The following is a 19587-nucleotide window of genomic DNA, read 5'->3' on the forward strand; positions in this document are numbered from 1 at the left end:
ATCTGTTGTGAATTCTAACACTATCAGGGGTGGAACCAGTGGTATAACTATAGAGGGTGCAGTTGCTATGGGGCCCGCCGGCCCAGCAAGCAACCCCCTGCCAGATTTTTTTATATATATACACTTTTTAAACTCCCCGGGCAAATGCCCAGGTGGCTGGGCAAGCGGTTGGGGAGGGGGGGGAAGCGGTTGTTGGAGCCGACTGTAGTGTCACTCACTGACACTGTCCTTCCACCTTCTCAGTCGGCAGAACTAGCTTAAGGCCCCCATACATCAGAGATTGATTGCAGCAATTGTGCAATTTGCAATCGATTGTGTATAAAAATCTTTTCCTTTTTCAATCGATTGCAGAATTGCCACAATCGATTGAAAAAGGGAAAGATTTCTATACACATTTGATTGCAAATTGCACGATTGCTGCAATCAATCTCTGATGTATGGGGGCCTTTTCTCACGAGATGATGTCATCATCTCACGAGTCTCACTCCTCTCGGGGCGACTGGGAGGGACTTGTGTGCTGCAGGAAGAGCGTCCATTAGTTAGCAAGAGAGCGGCTGCTTCAGTCTGAAACACAGGCAGTGATGTGAGTAAAACTGTGCTGCTGCCATCATGAAACTGATCATTTATAATATAATATGGATGTATATACATAACATTTATATATACATATATATACACACACATGTATGTGTATATATATATATATATATATATATATATATTCACTGTGGTTGAGACCTGAGTTGGGGGGGCCCTTTAAAATTTAGCTATGGAGTCCACAAAGCTCTAGTAACGCACCTGGGTGGAACAACTGCAGTTCTGAGAGTACGTCTGTTTATCCATATACATTTTATAAAGTACATGTTTTATCAACCACACTGCCAACCAGATCATGGAACTGCCTTTCTTCCTTTACCCCGGCCACATTGAGGTGACCAGGGCGACTGTCCAGACTAATCAGAGCAGCCACTTGTAGAGCTTTTACAGGAAGCTGGTTCAGAAAGTTGCAAAATAAATGCATATTGGACAATGATATCTGATCTACATTATGGACCATGTGGGGAGATGTACTAAGGCTGTGTACACACCTCTAGATATATCTGTCCAATCTGTCTGGTGGGATGGAAAATCAGGTAATCAGGGGCGTATTAAGAGAGGAGGGGGCCCATGTTCATTTCCTGTCCGTGGTCACCTACTCTCCCCCCGGTGGCAGACTGACTACAGCTGACCGGCGACTGCAGCATCGGTAGTCTCTGGGCACTAGTCTGTGCCCAGAGTCTACTGCGCATGTGCAGGTCGCCGGGAAAATTGCACGGCCGTCATATTCACACCAATTTCATCACCGCGTATGCGCAAAATGCTGGGAAAGTGGCCACACTTTGCACCCATTATAGAGATGCCCCTGCTGGTAATGTATGGGAGCAAATAACAATAGAAATTTGCTCCAAAACACTGAAAGACGGACCAGATTTTTGTTCCCACCAGACAGATTGGGCTGGTGTGTAGGCAGCCTTTAGCCTTCAAGAGGGATAAAGTGGGGAGTGAAAGTAAAGTACCAACCAATCAGCTCCTTACTGTCACTATAGACTGTGTTTGAAATATAACAGGAGCTGATTGGTTGGTACTTTATCTTAGGGATGGGCATTGAAAGCCCGACAAATCTGCTCCTACACGTCCTGCTTTTTATATATGACATGTACAGTGAAATGTTGATTTCTATCAGTTTTATGGTACACTCACTACTTGTACATAGTAATCTATATTTGTTGTTTCTTGTATCTGTGTCCCCTTTTTCTGTCATATATAGTGAAAATTACTCTTTATTCCACATCTGTATACTGTACCTAATTATTAGAATACAAGACCTGCAGGAAATATGTAAATGCAAATATTGAATAATACATAAGGTTGTAATTTGTTTTCACTAACCTCCTGCTAATATCTCCAGGGCTCATGGAGGCTGCTGTGATATTCCTGTGTTCTGCCCTGGTACCAGTACTAGGTAAGCACCACCACCATTGCATGGCTCTGCCCCATTCCTTAATATAAAATGGCTTCAATATGTCATTGAAAGCACAAGGTCTCTTGTATATGTTACCACAAAGTAAAATAGACATATTTTGTAACTTATGGATTACTTCCACTGGTTGTTTCACATACATTAAATGGAGTTAACATGAATAACTTTACATGAAGAGCTACATTATAACAACTATAAGACCCTACAACGCAGAGGTTCTCAAACGCCAAGGCACCACAACAGATCAGATTTTAGAGATATCCATGGTTGAGCACAGGTCGTTAAATCAAATTGACTGAGGTACTAATTAAGACACCTGTGCTCAAGCATGGTTATCCTTAACACCTGGACAGTTAAGGTGACTTGAGGACCAAGTTTGGGAACCTCTGCCCTATAGCATACTTAAAGTTATACCCCTTTTACACCAGAGCAAAAACCTGGGTTTTTGCTGGGTCTACCCGGGTCGCAGCTCAGTGTAAAAGGGTCCCTGAAAAATAACCTGGGTCAAGTGACCCTGCAATCCAACCCAGGTAGCTACCAGGGTTGGACCCAGGATGGACCCAGGTAATGGTGCAGTGTAAACGGTGCAACCCGGGTTATCTGACCTGGATCATGCCTAAAATGAGCGGATTGGTGGTTGTGGAGCATTCACCTCCCACTTTTTATGACCTCACAGGTTTAGCAGGGCAGACCTGAGTTCAGTGTGAACAGGGCTGACCTGGGAGTAACCCAGATCAAAGGTGCAGTGTAAATGGGTCTGACCTGGGTCTGACCAGGGTTGGAACCATGTCCAAAAACCCAGGTCGGATCTGGGTTTTTGGTGGAAAAGAGGTATAATATGCAAACAGTTAGACTATTTTAATATCTTAAAGCAATAATGTTTTTTTATGTTTGAGCAGTAAGATTAGATCAAACCATTTTTTTAGCTTAGAAGCAGAAATAATAGACTGTATGTCTTTTCTAGGGCACACTTAATTTATTAAAATATAACTTATCATCATACACTTAAAAAAGCAAGACGACAATTATAATACAATCGAGTATAGTTATGTAAAAATGATAATATATTGAAAGTAACCAGGCGAATAATTATAACCTGTCCTTAAAATCATATTCAATTAACCTATTATTTGGTATTCCTAGGATCAGGAGTTACAGTACGGCGAAATTATTATGTTGTATTTATTTCTCTATTTCATATAGCTGTGGAATTAATTTACATTTCATCAAATAAACCAGTCTAATCATAAATAAATAACAACCCAAATTGTAATCCTCTTATTACCCTAAATTCATTGCACATCTGCACTTACTATTCAGCCTTTAATAGAGATCACCTGTAATAGAGATCACAGTTAAGCTGCATACACATGTAAAGATTTTCTGTCCAACCATCCAATTAGTTGATTGGTTGGAATGAAAATCTGGTAAGGTATGAAAGCAAATGACAATCAGCAATTTGCTCTCAAACGCCGGAAAATGGACAAAAACTGTTGTTTGAACAAATTGTGTAGATCAAACATTTAACAAACTTGTCTGACCGACCATTTTCATCTGTTTTCTGGCATTTAGGATCAAATTGCTGATTATCAGTTACTCCCATATGTTACCAGATTTTCATTCCAACCAATCAACTAGTTGGACGGTTGGACAGAAAATCTTTACGTGTGTACCCAGCTAGTACACACTAGACGATATGCTCCCTGGGCGACATGACATTGAGCACACCCGCTGAACGATATCATTAACGATATCGTTCAGCGCCGGGCTCTCTCCCCCATTCCATAACATGCAGCAAATTGACGACATCGTCAGGTTGGCCTGCATGTTAACCCGATGAACGATGATGACGAACGACCCGCGGGAACGCGTGTCGTCGTTATCATTCATCGTTTTGTGTTAAAAATGGACGATAAAGTGGACGACTGAACGATAACGATATCGTTATCGTTCAGTCGTCCACTTTAATCGCCCAGTGTGTACGCACCATAAGATTAGGCTCAGGAGAAGCTATTAGGTAAAAGAAAAAATTAAATTTTAGGGCCAATTCTTTTCTTTTGAAAATAGTTTATTGTTAGGAGAACAACAATTTCAATACAAATGAACATGAAAGTCATTCCAAAGTCAATTCTATTGAATATGCCATGCATAGCACAGTGGTATTTGTTAGTTATCTGCTGTCCATACATATAGTTCACCAACAACAGTTCCTGAGATAGATGGTGCGTACACACAGTCATACCGAGGGACAATCAGATAACGATAATGATCGTTATATCTGATCGTCCTGCATGTGTTGGATGAACGTTATCGAACATCCAACACTTGCATGTTTGGCACCTACGACTATTACGACCCGCAAACTATGTTCACGGGTCCCTATAGTAAACAGGCTAACCTGGTCGATATCGAGCAGGTATGCCTGCTTGCACAGACTACGGACGATGGTCGATAACGGCCATATGTGGCCACGCATCGACCATCGTTTGCAGGGGCCAGAAGCTGTAGGATCGTTATCGTACAAATCTAACAGCTTATCTGACCGTGTGTAGGCACCATTAGAGCTAAATTTAGCAACGTTTTCTAAGCCCTATCTCAAGTATTTCCACCAGAGATAGAGTTTATTAATATTTCTTAAGGGCTGTCACCGGCGTTGGCTATTGTTGCGTTTCACCAGTGAGTATCTCTGGTGTAGACTTCCCCATGCCAAGCCGATGTTATAAGATCACTGAGGATGGCGATAATCAATAAATCTTTTTGTTCTATTAACAATTCAAGAGAAGTAGTAATGCCTGCTAAGAAACTGAGTCTGGCCCATTGCCCATGTCTGAAAAGCTCCAAACTGATAATCCATGTCCCACATATATCTTTTTCCCACTCACAGACAGGCCTATCCTAGAAAGGGACAATGGGCCTAAATTAAGATCTCCAGTGAGAATGGAATGCCCTGCATTAGGGGGTATCCCTTTCAGCCACCCACACATCCCTCCCTTGCATGTGTGATATGTGATGCATGATAATGTTAATTGAAAGATATGCCAGCCTTTAAATAAAGTAAAAATACATTATGACTTACCACACTGTCTCTGTCACTAATGATGCAGGCTGTAGTTCTTGTCTGACATATCTTCCAAGGTCTTCTTGTTGACAGTGCTGTGGATGTCTCAGGGGTAAGAGGGAGAGTGTCTGTAGCCAGCCATCCTCAGTCCTCATCCCCTAATCACCTTTATCAGCCTCTCATCACCATCCTCAGCCCCCTCATCTTTGTCAGCCCTCAGACTCTCATCACCATCCACAGCCCCACCACCTTTTTCAGCCCCCATCACCTTCCTCATATCCTAGCACCTTCCTCAGGCCCCATCGTTATCCTCAACACCCATCACCATTCTCAGCCCCATCACCTTCCTTAGGCCCCATCACCTTCCTCAGCCTCCATCACCTTCCTTAGCCCACAGCCTCTCATCAAGTTCTTCAGCCCCCATCATCATTCTCAATCACCTTCCTCAGCCCCCATCACCATCCTCAGCCCCTATCACCTTCCTCAATCACCTTCCTTAGCCCCCATCAACATCTTTATTCATTTAATCACCTTCCTTAGCCCCTATCCCCTCACCACTGCAGCCTGTCGAGTCAGCTGCTCCTTCAGTGAAAGTTGTGCGGGCGGCTGTACCGGACATGTGGCGCCGGTGACATGACCTATGACATCACGCCACAGCGTCGCCGACTGCAAGGTCACGCCTGGCCCGGGTGACGTGTCTGACCAACCTGGCAGAGCCCAGCGATGTCCAAGCCAGGCTACAAAAGAGGTGTGCAGTGGTGGGTATGGGTCCTGGAGGTGGCCACACTGCACCGACTGGAGCAGTGAGTCCACGGCCCCATTTTGTGCCCCTGTGGACCTTCGGTCCCTCTGGCTCTCGGGGCCCGGTACAAGTGTCCCCTTAGACCCCCCCCTGTCGCCGGACCTACTCAGGTAGGAGCTGGTTTGTCCCAGTCTCCTGTGTGGCATAATGTGAACTAGAGGCATTGTGTGCCATAATTTGTACTAGCAGCACTGCAATGTGGCATATTGTGAACTGCTGGCATTGTGTGGTATAATGTGAACTAAGGCATTTCTATGGGGCATAAAATGAACCAGGTCACCATTACTGTATGGTGCATAATAAAGTAAATAGAGAGCATTAGGATGCTTTCTTGTATAGAGGTCACTAGTAGAGTATCTGCATTGAATTGTAGTCATAACTATATAATAATAGTAGTAGCTGGTAGATGTTGTATTTGACTACAGCTCTTTGACATCACCATTTTTCATATATTTTTATTAACGATATAAAGCCGCACACCCTTTAGACAAACCACACCTACACAGTTTCATCACGCCCCTTTATTCCATTACAGCACGCTGGTAGAAGAAAATAGACAACCTGCTTGTGTTTGCTCCTCAGGCCAAAAGATCTTTTTAATTTTCCTTATTAAAACCTCTGCTTTATTGATAGACCATTGTGATAACTTGGGGTAATTAGCTTGGTAGATTGGGGTTAGTGGTGCAGTGACTAGATGCAGAATTAGAGTCCACACATGGCATTCCACTAAAACAAATGAAAATGGTGCTTTTACTTCAGCATGGAAATCAGGAAACAGAAATAAAATAATAAACTACCTAGCCCTTTCTTAGGGCCTAGCTCACTTCTTGAACCCTCTCTATAGAAGCAGCTAATCTGCACGAAAGTCTCTCACAGTCTCTGAGATTTGTGGTCCTTCCTGCCACATGCAGGACTGGACACTGGCCTCCTGGCCTGGTATAGCTTTCTCAGCTTATTGGCTGCCGCCTCTCACAAGGACAGTGTCAGAGGTATATGAATCTGCCTGCCTCCTTGTAAGTATGATCCTGACCACCTGGTCTGCTTCACTCACACGGCAACCCCACCTGGACTGTCTGACTGTGTCCACCAGCAGCCTCACCTGGGCTCTGATCATATGGCAGCCATTACACATCTTCCCACAATGCTTTTGTACTCTGTGTGGGCGGATCTCTCCTGCCACACACAGAATCTGCTGCTCACCAGCACCATCTCTGGTGATACTGCCACACCATATACTGTAGTGCACAAAACGTGGGTTTTAAAACAAAGTGGAATAATTAGTTTACTAGTAAAGCAAAATCTGAATGCAAAGATTGCATCTCCGGAACATTGCGCCTCCGCAAAACAGCCATTAACTTTGCATATCTCTAGGGAAACATATTTCATATAACAAAAATAACTATAGTATGTGATTTACTCAGTGGTGGTTTCACTCAAGTTAGCTCTATGGTAATGAGTCTGCCCTCTTCTGGAATTAATTTACAGTTACACATAAGTACATTTGCGTACTACAACTTTACGTAAAACTTATTGTACTGCATATTCACAAAACATATGCCTGCATTTTGAACGGCACTTTCAGAAACTTTCATGTTGAGAGGCATATACTTTATAGGAGATAAATACAGGGATACTTCAGTCTTGATGGTCAATGTTAGGATATGGGGGGTCTGTAGGGAGAATAAAGGCTCTTCATAGGAGGATTAGAGTTTCCTTGGACGCTCTTTCTGGCTGAAATATATCTATGTGTCTTAGGGAAGGATGTAAATAACTAAACATTTTACTAACATTGGTTCTAAAGCAATATGGTGAGCGCTTCCAACATTTTCTGTTATAAACTTCAACTAAATTTTGGGGTCCTGTATAAGCACACACTTGCCCATTCAGCCCTGGCTTATGCTCCCCGTCAGTTACTATAACTCTGTTAGAACTCCCAGTGGCTGGATTGGTGTATACGATTGTCGTGTGGTCACAGAATTCGTTTGAGTGTCCTGATAGTCATCTATGTAATAGGAGCTATTGCCCAATAAAGATTCAAATACTGTATACAGGTTGCTGATTATTTGCTTTTTATGTGTATCGTTGTAGCCTCAAACTTTGACTTTTATTGAATCCCACCTGCCTTTGTTTGTATTGACCATTGACCCTTGCTGCCTGCCCTGACATTAGTGCCTGTTTTCACATGGATATTTAAAATATTTAAAAATAATAATTGTTTACTTATTATATGTCCTGATACCTAACTTCAGTTATGGTACGTACACACGGTCAGATAAGCTGTCAGATTTGTGCGATAACGATCCTATCGTTATCGTTTAAATCTGACAGCTTCTGGCCCATGAAAAAAGGAATTTGCCCCCCAGCACACTGCAGCTAAATCAAAAATACTTGAATCCTACATGATAATAGAAATTCAGAGGTATTGGTTACATACATTTGCAAATATATGAATAAGCGCTGGGCCGACGTCAAGGCTCCTCTATACCAGCGTCCCTAACATTAAGGGGTCCACGTTCGAGAAGCAAGGCACTCCAAAAAATTCCAGCTAAGGACCATTCCCAGGGCATCACACGAAAAGGGGAAAAAAGGTGATATTGAAGTGTAAAAGGATAGATGTGTAAAGATAAATCAATGTGTTAATGAAAAAGAATTAAAATGACATAAATAATATACAAACGAATAGAGAAGTGAAAAAATATTCTATATGAATTAAGTGATGATGCCATGAGAAAGGTCCAGCCAGAACAACCCCGGGGGCCCCACTCCCAAATGCTCACCCCAAAATAATTATTGCTACATAATAGTAGCACCCACTCTGGGTCATATAATAACAAATTGGTGTACTGCATAATAACAGTACATGTATGAGCTGAGAGCTAACTTACCTTGGAGGTACCACAAAAAACCTCCATATGGCACTATAAGGTCCTAATGCTGACTCCCTTCATGCCTCCAAACTGCAAGCAAACTATAACCTCCTAATGCTAACTCCCTTCATGCCTCCAAACTGCAAGCAAAAAATATGGTAGTTGCTCAATCAGCTTAATGATATACTATAGGTGCTTGTAAAGGGCGGGGTTTACACTGAACACAGAAAAAAGGAATTTGCCCCCCAGCACACTGCAGCTAAATCAAACATACTTGAATCCTACATGATAATAGAAATTCAGAGGTATTGGTTACATACATTTGCAAATATATGAATAAGCGCTGGGCCGACGTCAAGGCTCCTCTATACCAGCGTCCCTAACATTAAGGGGTCCACGTCCGAGAAGCAAGACACCCCAAAAAATTCCAGCCAAGGACCATCCCCAGGGCATCACACGAAAAGGGGAAAAAAGGTGATAGTGAAGTGTAAAAGGATAGATGTGTAAAGATAAATCAATAAGTGTTAATGAAAAAGAATTAAAATGACATAAATAATATACAAACGAATAGAGAAGTGAAAAAATATTCTATGTGAATTAAGTGGTGATGCCATGAGAAAGGTCCAGCCAGAACAACCCCGGGGGCCCCACTCCCAAATGCTCACCCCAAAATAATTATTGCTAGTGTAAACCCCGCCCTTTACAAGCACCTATAGTATATCATTAAGCTGATTGAGCAACTACCATATTTTTTGCTTGCAGTTTGGAGGCATGAAGGGAGTCAGCATTAGGAGGAGGTGCTGATCCTTATAGTGCCATATGGAGGTTTTTTGGGGTACCTCCAAGGTAAGTTAGCTCTCAGCTCATACATGTACTGTTATTATGCAGTACACCAATTTGTTATTATATGACCCAGAATGGGTGCTACTATTATGTAGCAATAATTATTTTGGGGTGAGCATTTGGGAGTGGGGCCCTCTGGGTTGTTCTGGCTGGACCTTTCTCATGGCATCACCACTTAATTCACATAGAATATTTTTTCACTTCTCTATTCGTTTGTATATTATTTATGTAATTTTAATTCTTTTTCATTAATACTTATTGATTTATCTTTACACATCTATCCTTTTACACTTCACTATCACCTTTATTCCCCTTTTCGTGTGATGCCCTGGGGATGGTCCTTGGCTGGAATTTTTTGGGGTGCCTTGCTTCTCGGACGTGGACCCCTTAATGTTAGGGACGCTGGTATAGAGGAGCCTTGACGTCGGCCCAGCGCTTATTCATATATTTGCAAATGTATGTAACCAATACCTCTGAATTTCTATTATCATGTAGGATTCAAGTATTTTTGATTTAGCTGCAGTGTGCTGGGGGGCAAATTCCTTTTTTCTGTGTTCAGTGTAAACCCCGCCCTTTACAAGCACCTATAGTATATCATTAAGCTGATTGAGCAACTACCATATTATTTAGCTTCTGGCCCATGCAAACAACCAAACGATGGTCGATGCGCGGCCAGGTATTGTCGTTATCGACCTTCGTCGGTAGTCCGTGCAAGCAGGCATACCTGGTCGATATCGACCAGGTTATCCTGATTACTATAGGGACCCGCGATCGTTAATCGCGGGTCGTTATAATTGTGAGGTACTTGCAGCATGTGTTGGATGTTCGATAACGATCATCCAACACATGCAGGACAATCAGATAACGATCGTTATCTGATCGTCCCCCCGCCGTACCATGTGTATGCACCTTTAGTTGATTTGGGGCATATTCATTATACTTAATTACCGGCTCCTGATAAGATATAATATATTATTTATTTATTTATTTTTATTTTAAAAAAATAATAATAATATATTATATTATAGGGTCATTGCAATAATTCTATTCCTCCACTGTTATATTTTTATATACAAAAGATTTAGATTTTACATTTATATTTTTATGTATTTTTATAATAGCAGCCGAACTGGAGTCTCAAACTGGGTTTCCACGATTAGTAAAACAGAACACAGACCACCAATGCTATAAGTATCTCTTTTCTCCCTTGATAGTTTTTGTCTGTCAACTGAGTATCGTTAAAAAATTATCACCACAATCTTCTAGCCAACCGCCTGAAGGCCCGCAAGGCTCTCTCAGTAAAACCGGTGCTCAGACCCCTCTGGCTCGCTCCAATACAACCCCCTTAAAATTAACTCTATTTTTAGGGACTATTATACTTGCCTCTACAACCTCCAGAATCATGCCTCTCCTCAGCCCATCCCTCCTACCCCAATTTCTGAATATCTCTCTTCCTGTGCCCTACATCAGATTGACTTTACTACTTCCATGGCGCTTAGTCTTCCCATAACTGAAGAAGAGCCCTTAAATCCCAGAAACCCACCAAATCGCCAGGCCCCGACGGACCCCTTTTCCTATAACACGATCTTTAAAGGTTCTCTCATTCCTCATCTTGCAACCTCATTCAAACACATTCTTGGTGGCAGTTTTTTTCCTACAGACACCACTCGGTCCAAGATTGTGGTCATCCTGAAGCCAGGTAAGGAGCCCCAATTGGTAACCAATTATCCTCCGATTTCCCTCTTAACCACTTACCTGGCATGGTTGCATCAGCTGCGACCACACCAGGCTGGGCTTTCTCTGACTGTTACAAGTCGACTTGCTGCCTTCCAGCACTTCCATGGTTTCTCCTTCTGCCTGCCGTACGAGTCCTGCACCCTCTGTTGCTAGGCGATCTGGACGCCGGACGACATCACGTGTTACTGAACACTGAAGGATCTTCCGTTATTTTGATTGGTTTTTCGTCTGTAAATATCCGGCGGTATCTTCGCTGCCTTGCCAGCTATAGCGTCTCCGTACGTGCCCTTCCAGTTCTTGCTTCTGGATTTTGCATCTCTCCAAATTGTACCTCGGTCTTTAGGCCGCACCAAATCCTCCGACTCTCATAGCCACTCCACGGATAACCAAGCCGCATCGCAATCATCAGGCCGCATCAAAACCTCCGGTTCTCGTAGCCGCACCACGGCTAATCAAGTTGCTTCTCAGCATACAACCACATTAATTCTACCAGTTACTTGCTGCATTACTCCTACAGGCTATACCAGCCACATCAATTCTACCAGCTACTTGCTGCATCAATCCTAAAGGCTATACCAGCCACATCAATTCTACTTGCTACTAGCGACATCAATTCAACATTATTTGTTCCACAGACTATACCAGCTGCTTTTATATCATCAGTGGCAACTGCCGCGTCTGTACCACCAGTGCTGCATAAATCGATTCTATGCCACCAGTGCGGCATTAACCGCATCTATACCACCAGTGCCTTATTAGCCCCATCTTTTCCACCAGCGCTACACAAGCCGCATCTCAGCTACCGGTTCTCATTTGTGTCATCTTTTATTCTGGTAGTCCTGATTGCTCTGCGTAAACCCTAATCACTTCAAGTTTAAGTCCAGACGGTCGCCTAAGTACCTGTGAACCTTCCTAGTTCTAAGGGAACAACGGGCAGTTGTTAGTGGTAGGAGATCTCGTCCTTGAGTTTTGGGGGTTACGCAGGGTGTCCTGGAAAAAAACGTAAAACATTGACATTGTCGTATCTGATACGGCCAGTCCGAAACGCCCATTAGGTGGCTACCGGAAACTAATCTTCCGGCCCCACCTTCAATTTCTCTCGATCACTGCTGGCCACAATGATCAGGTAGCCCTGTGGCACCCCCAGTCCCCCGCCCAGACCTGCATTGCAGCCGCGGCTCTGCACCCAATGTTCCGATCGCTGTGGCCACAGAGAGTGTGTTGCACCGCCGGTCCCCCGCCCACCCCATCCTGCAGTCACGGCTCTGCCCCCAGTGTCCTGATCACTGTGGCCACAGTAGCTCCCTGCCCAGTGCTGCACTAGAGCCCTGGCTTCCTCTGCCCCCAGTAGCCCCGCCAGTCCCCTGCCCTGCCTCCAGTGTCTTGATCAGCATCAAGCATCTCTAGACATCTGCGGCTCCACTCTGCCCAAAGTCAATGTCCCACGATCAATGCTGGCCAAAGTGATCAGGGAGCCAGCTTAGTGTCCCATCCAGGGTGTGTAGGTATGTAATGTATACATATTGACATTTGCATATGTATAATATATATATATATATATATATATATATATCTGTGTTTCTCTGCTCCCATTCTTCCTTTCACTTTGTCCTGCAAAGCCCCCTCCCCTCCACACTTTGCTATGGCTCCGCCCCCTCTTCACCCCCCCATGCTCCATTCTGCCCGTTCCCCCTACCACTAACACAGTAAATCATTTTGTGTTTTTAATCTATAAAACTATTTTTATTTAAAAAAAAAATTGTCACATTATGTAATGAATAGATATTTACTCGTGATTTTACATTTTTGTTAAAAATCAAGTCAATCAAGTTTAAATAACATAATTTGCTAATTAATTTTTTTTTTTTAATTTTGTATATATTTTTTTTTAAAAATATTAGCCAGTTAAGTAATTAAACACCAACTATAAGCTATTCACCAAAATTCTGGCAAACAGGTTAAACCCCATTCTCCCTTCTCTCATCCACCTGGACTAGGTGGGCTTTGTGATTACCCACCAAGCCCTTGATAATACTAGACGAACGGTGGAGTTAGGGCCTCATTCAGCTTGGATCGCAGGTCAAGCGGTCAATGTTTGCGGTCTGCGTATGCACCGCCGTGTGCATACGCGAACCGGCCACTGCGATTGGGATTTTGATCGCAGAGACTACGCAGACCCATTGCAGAGTAATTGACAGGAAGTGCCGTTTGTGGGTGGTGCCGGGGGGGCGGGGCTTCTCTCGGATTCCATTAACTTAACCTTTACCCACCGGACAGACTCCATTAAATATCTTGGAATTCATCTCACAAAATCTTATCACAGTCTGTACAAAGCAAACTGTCCCCCGTGCCATCGAACAGGACATTTCTCGCTGGCGAACTCTTTTCATCTCCTGGATAGGTCGCATAAATGCAATAAAAATGAATGTCCTTCCCAAAGTACTATTTCTTTTTCAGACTTTCCCCGTTATTCGTTCATTCCCGTTTCCTCTCTTCTCTCCAATCGTTTTAGCGTAACTTTATCTAGAACAATAGGAGACCCCGTCTGCGCAGTGAGGTCCTTTTCAAGAGCTCAGTAACAGGAGATCTCGGCCTACGCAACCCCATGGCAAAGGAGCGCCTTTGTATTTATATTTCTGCAGATAGAGGCACCATCTCCCACATTTATCACACTATTCTATCCCAGGACCATCCACTTCTGGCGGCCCACAAACTTTCCCGGGAACTAGACTTAGGTATTTTTCTGGGAGAGGAAACTTAGGAGGCCATTCGTCTCTACGTATCAAAATGTTCCATCAGTGTTTCCATTAAAGAGAATTCTTACTAGGTGTACTGTATACCCGTTGGTATCTCGTCTCACAACATCTACACCAAACGTATACTACTACTTCTAATCTGTGTTGGCGAAACAGTGGACAAGTGGGATCCTTTATTCACATATGGTGGGCATGCCCTAATATCGCTCGTTTTGGACGCTTGTCCAATCGCTTGTGTCCTCTATAGTCCAGCTGTGCCCTCCCCTCTCTCCAGCCTCATTGCATCTATGTGCCCCAATCTGCCAACTATCCAAGTTTAATAAACAAATTAATCATCCCTCTTGTGCGGCTAAATACCGGATTGCTAGGTCCTGGAAACACTCTCCGACTCGCCAGGAGCTTCTCAATCGTGTCTGGTTTGTGTCCAAAACGGAGTACATCACTAGCCTTCAAAACAGCACAGTTGACAATTTTCACAATACTTGGTCTCTGTGGTACAAGATCCACAATGCTGCCTTTCCTGATCTCATTGAGGGCCTCATTCATCAACGAGTTTTATCACTCAAAACGAGTGATAAAACTCGCAGTGTATGATAAATAGTGCTCCAGCCAATCAACTCCTAACAGATGACAGATGGGAGCTGATTGGCTGGAGCACCATTATAATACACAACCAGTTTTTTATCACTCATTAATAAATAAGGCCCTTAATCACTTATCCTTTACCCTGTTACTACCTTACTGTCTTTTCTTACTGCTAACAAAATACAAACAAAGTCTCAAGCGCTCCAAGTGTCAGGGATTGTACCAGTATTTATGTGGCCAATAGTAACTTACATATATAATATATAATCCGTCTCAACAGACAAAATAAATATCTCAAAAAGTAGGTCTACTGTAGTCTTAAAAATGTTCAGTCTTTATGGAATGGTAATGATCCCAGTATAGTTCTCTTTTTTTTACAAAGGCAAATGTGTGAAAGTTCCAAAAATACTTAGTCTTTATGGATAGTGGTACTCCAAATGCTGTATTCTTCAAAAGTGTCTGGTTATTTCACTTCTCACTGTAGTGGCTCCTCGCTATGGCTCTCCTTCCCCTCATATAGGTTCTCAGTCCCAATATATAGAAGATACAAAAGAAGGGATGCCAACATAGCATAAAACCATAAACATTTATTTAAAATAGTACAGATAAAACAGATGGCCGCGTACCATTTTAGACCTTTTAAGAAAGGTACAATGTAGAACATATAGGGGTATTTCGCTCCCCCTATAGAGCACTACCTTTCTCAATGCAGGTACTTATCAGTCAGCAGTCACCATCAAAGAAAACACCAATGCGTTTCAACCCCTCAATCAGGTCTTTGTCAAGGTGTGTGATGAATAAAATAACCAGAACTTATATCGGGTACCAATATGCCCCTCCTCCAAGTCATGGGTGTGGCTGTGATAAATTAAACACTGCAACTTGTGCTAATTGCCTCTTTAAAGTAATTCCCACTTACTTCATATTCCCTTTAGCTCCTGCAAGATTGGACAGCTCCGTTTAAACTTGTATGTCAGTAGTGCTCCCTCGTGGTGCGTTCCACCCCGTGGAGCGCATCACCTGACTTCCTGTTCACAGCGGGGACTTGTAGTTTCATGATGCGTTCCACCTATTTGGAACGCATCACGTGGGTGGGCGTATACGTATGACGTATATGCCGGCCCCGCAATAGGGACTAATAACCCTGGTGTTAAAGGCGCTTCCTTGTGTTGTGTTCCATCTCATGGAGCGCATCACTTAGCTTCCGGTTCCCATGGAAACTATGTACTTTACCTATTTGGACCGCATCACCTGGTCCCACCTAATATATATATATATATATATATATATACATGGTCCCGGCATTGCAATTAAATGAATACAGGTCCAAGGTGCTGATGCCTATGATGTACATATATATCATTCATCCTTCATATAATGTAATGTTCCATATATAATAGTTAACGATCGGATCCTATATATAGGTCCAAGGTGTCCGATGTAAAATCTCAATGCACATATACTAAAACTAAATACTCAGCGGGTCCACTGTTGTACAGAATATAGCATAATAGCATATAAATACATAACACTATCATAACAGAATATAAATATATATGTACAAATTAAAAGGAGATCAAATTAAACTAAAGCATAAGATCATATATAAAATATACCATTTGAGGAATACTCCATAAAATATAATGAATAAAATGGGGAGAGTAAAAATAGAGCGTAAGATCTTAAATACATTAAAACATTGAGATAAGGTAATAAAAAGATAAAATTAAACACAATTAAGAAATCTCATAGGAACCATTTCAGTTCAAAATCTGCATTATTTTAAACCATAAGGTTCCAATGTTTTAGCTTCGTATATTAATCTCATCTCTGCTTTGGCTAAAAAAAATTCTGTGCCTTTAGTGCGCCAATTGCCCTCTACCTTTTTTACACCTATAATATGTCTAATGCCCATCACAGAACTCTGGTGTATTTCCTGGAAGTATTTGGAGAGGGCATGATTGGTCACACTCCTCTTAATATTACGCAAATGTTCAGCCCATCTTTCACGTAATTGTCTTGATGTTTTGCCTATATATTGTAGGCCGCATGTGCATTCAATAACATAAATGCAGTTAACACTATTACATGTCACAAACTCCTGAATTTTAAACAATTTTTTATTTGAACTGGATTCAAAAGTGTCCATTTTAGGGATCTGATTAGTATGTGTGGTACACACTAAGGGCCTGATTCAGAGCCGCTCGTAAGCGGCCGCTCGTTCGTTCCGAGTGATGTTTGCACAACTGCGCATGCGTACGGTTTATAATACGCATGCGCGAACCAGTCTGTGCGGCGGAAAATTGTTTGTTCGCTAGATAGCGAATGCCTGCTATTTTGAGTGACAGAATGAGGCGTATGTGGGTGGTAACAGGGGAAGGTGCTTGAAAACGGGGAGTGGAGATCAGAACGCAGGGCGTTTTATGGGTGTGCATAATTAACAAAGCAGCATCATCAACCACGTCAGTTGGGTATCTTTTAGCCAAAACTGCTCGCAAGATTGCGGTAGGAAAAACCAACCACAAGAATAGCGAGCAGTTCATACGCTGTTCGATGTACTCGATTAATCTAATAAATAGTGGACATGACGTATGATGCGAGCGGCCAGGGGGCGTATTTTTCAAATAAACGACCGCATGTTTTGTTCGCTCGTTCAGACATGGAGGCGGCAACAGACCACAAGGAGAGACCGGTTCATTTGAATAGCCACCCCCTTTTTCTGAACGAGCGAGCGCTAATAGCGATCAGCTCTGAATCAGGCCCTAAGCATGAACCACACCTGTGGAAACCTGTTGTTTTAATACGACCAGTTCTTTTCTCTGGTATCGCGCTTCTAACCAATTTATTATTTATGTTTGGGGCCCTCCTATATGTGAATATAGGTCTCTGAGGTATGATTTCTTTAAGAATTGGGTCCTGTTGTAAAAGAAACCAGTTCTTTTTAATGATGTGTTCTATGGCTCTATATTGATTATTGAAAGTAGTAATAAACGGGAGTTTGGGTTTTTTGTTCTTTTTCTTACTGCTGTCTGCCACTCTTTTGCTTTTGTTTCTAGTAGAAAATTGGGATGTGTAGCAGTCAGACCTATTGCTAAGTGGTATTGATTCAAATGATTGCCTCACCACAACCAACCGTTACCTAGCCACAACCACCACCCAATCAGAGAAGCACTCCCTGAGTGACAAGATCACCAACTAATCAGATACCTGAAACTGACAGCCAATCAAACGCTGACACCGCATCCAAGATGGCTTCATCACCCCTTTCTTGGCTGGCCCACACCACTCATACTCCCTGAGGAAGCCCCGCGCTGGGCAGAAACACGTTGGAGGTGCATCCACATCTTCCATACCAAGCGCTACACTATACCACAGCTAGCGCGAACTCCCGCACCCTCAGCGGGCCGTGCTCCCCACCGGAGTGAGCTGATATAAACGCAGAGCACCACCTATGCCAACACCCAGCTGGAATCAACCCACAAAACCCCAGGATTGGGGAATCATGCCACATCACTATGTGCCAGGATCTAACAGACAAGAAGGATCGATACACCACGCTCAGTCCACAATTGAACTGCCAGAGGAAGCATCTCCTGAAGATCCCCTTTGTGCGAGATCAACCGGGTCAATGTTGGCCCAGTGCGCATGCGCACGACGGAGCTGGCTCCGTCGGGCAAACCGTCGCTCCGGGTCTCGTACCAAAGGGGACGTGCTGTCGATCTTGAGTGACAGCTCATCCCCTTTGGTGGGCGTGCCGGGGGCGTGGCTACCCAGAAGGAGGCGTTCCCATGGGAATGCCTGCCGTCTGCGGCCGGCCCCATTGACATCACAAGTGATGTCAGTGGGAGTGCTTTCAGCTCTGTTTGAGCCGAAAGCACTCTAGGGCTTGCGGCAACGAGACCCTACCACAAGGGTCTCGTCGCAAGCCCGATGGTCTTGACTATCGCGACCATCTTCCTGGCCGCTCGCTATAGCTGTGGGTGGTCACCCACAGCTATGCGAGTGGCCAGGAGGCCGCTCTAAAAATCAAGAAGGACGGCCCTGATTCAGAGCAAGCGCTCTGTCAGAGCGTCCGGCTCTGAATCATGGCCTATGTTCCCTATCGCATGCATACACACTAGGGTTAATTTGTGTTGGGAGCCAATTAACCTACCAGTATATTTTTGGAGTGTGGGAGGAAATCGGAGTACCCGGAGGAAACCCACACAAGCACAGGGAGAATATACAAATTCCACACAGGTAGGGCCGTGTTGGGAATAGAACCCATGACATCAGCGCTGTGAGGCAGTAATGCTAACCATTACACCGTCTGTGCTGCCCACTTACCTTAGTTACACAAGCACACACTGTGGACCTGATTCGGACCCACTTGCAAGCGGCCGCTCGTTCGCGGACGATATTTCCAATCTGCGCATGCGTATGCATCCCAATGCGCGTGCGTGTACCACTGCGAGTGGTCTGGAAGGGCTCGCTCGCCCAGCATAGACAGCCCATCTGAATGAGTGACAGGAGAGGCCATTTGTGGGTGGTAACAGGGGCAGGGTACTACTAAAGGAGGAGTGGAGGTGCGAGCGCAGGCGTGCCTGAGTGTTGCAACGCCGTTTCAGAGGCGTGCATAATTAAAAGGCAGCGTCATAGTTCACGTCACTTGGTGGAATTTCACACTGAAGTGCCCACAGTGCTTGCAGCAGGGTATAGGATCGCATTCGATGCTTCTCGATGTACCAATGGTTTCATGCACTTCCAGGAGATGACGTATGCAAGGGGGCGTCTTTAGACAGGCTGGTGGGCGTCTACAAACAAAAAGTGATCGCTCGCCAGTACATAGTGGGTGTGCTTATGACTTGCCCTGCGAGCGGCTGCCTTGACGTCACTTAGCCGAATTTACATACGCATGGAGCGAGTGATGGCATCTAGCG

At 43.7% G+C, this 19587-nt stretch overlaps 1 protein-coding gene across 2 annotated transcripts in view; it reads left to right on the plus strand.

The window, feature by feature from the left end:
* Positions 1–19587, plus strand: part of FXYD6 (FXYD domain containing ion transport regulator 6) — a 132255-nt gene that overhangs the window by 80296 nt on the left and 32372 nt on the right. For both annotated transcript variants that reach the window (XM_088455984.1, XM_088455985.1), the window contains one exon: positions 1949–2002. In XM_088455984.1, the coding sequence (XP_088312110.1) occupies positions 1954–2002 (49 nt within the window). In that variant the 5' untranslated portion in view covers positions 1949–1953. The remainder of the gene's footprint in view (positions 1–1948; positions 2003–19587) is intronic.

This window comes from Taudactylus pleione, unplaced genomic scaffold (assembly GCF_031769625.1).
Source record: "Taudactylus pleione unplaced genomic scaffold, aTauple2 ptg000683l, whole genome shotgun sequence".
In the NCBI taxonomy this organism is placed as follows: Eukaryota; Metazoa; Chordata; class Amphibia; order Anura; family Myobatrachidae; genus Taudactylus; species Taudactylus pleione.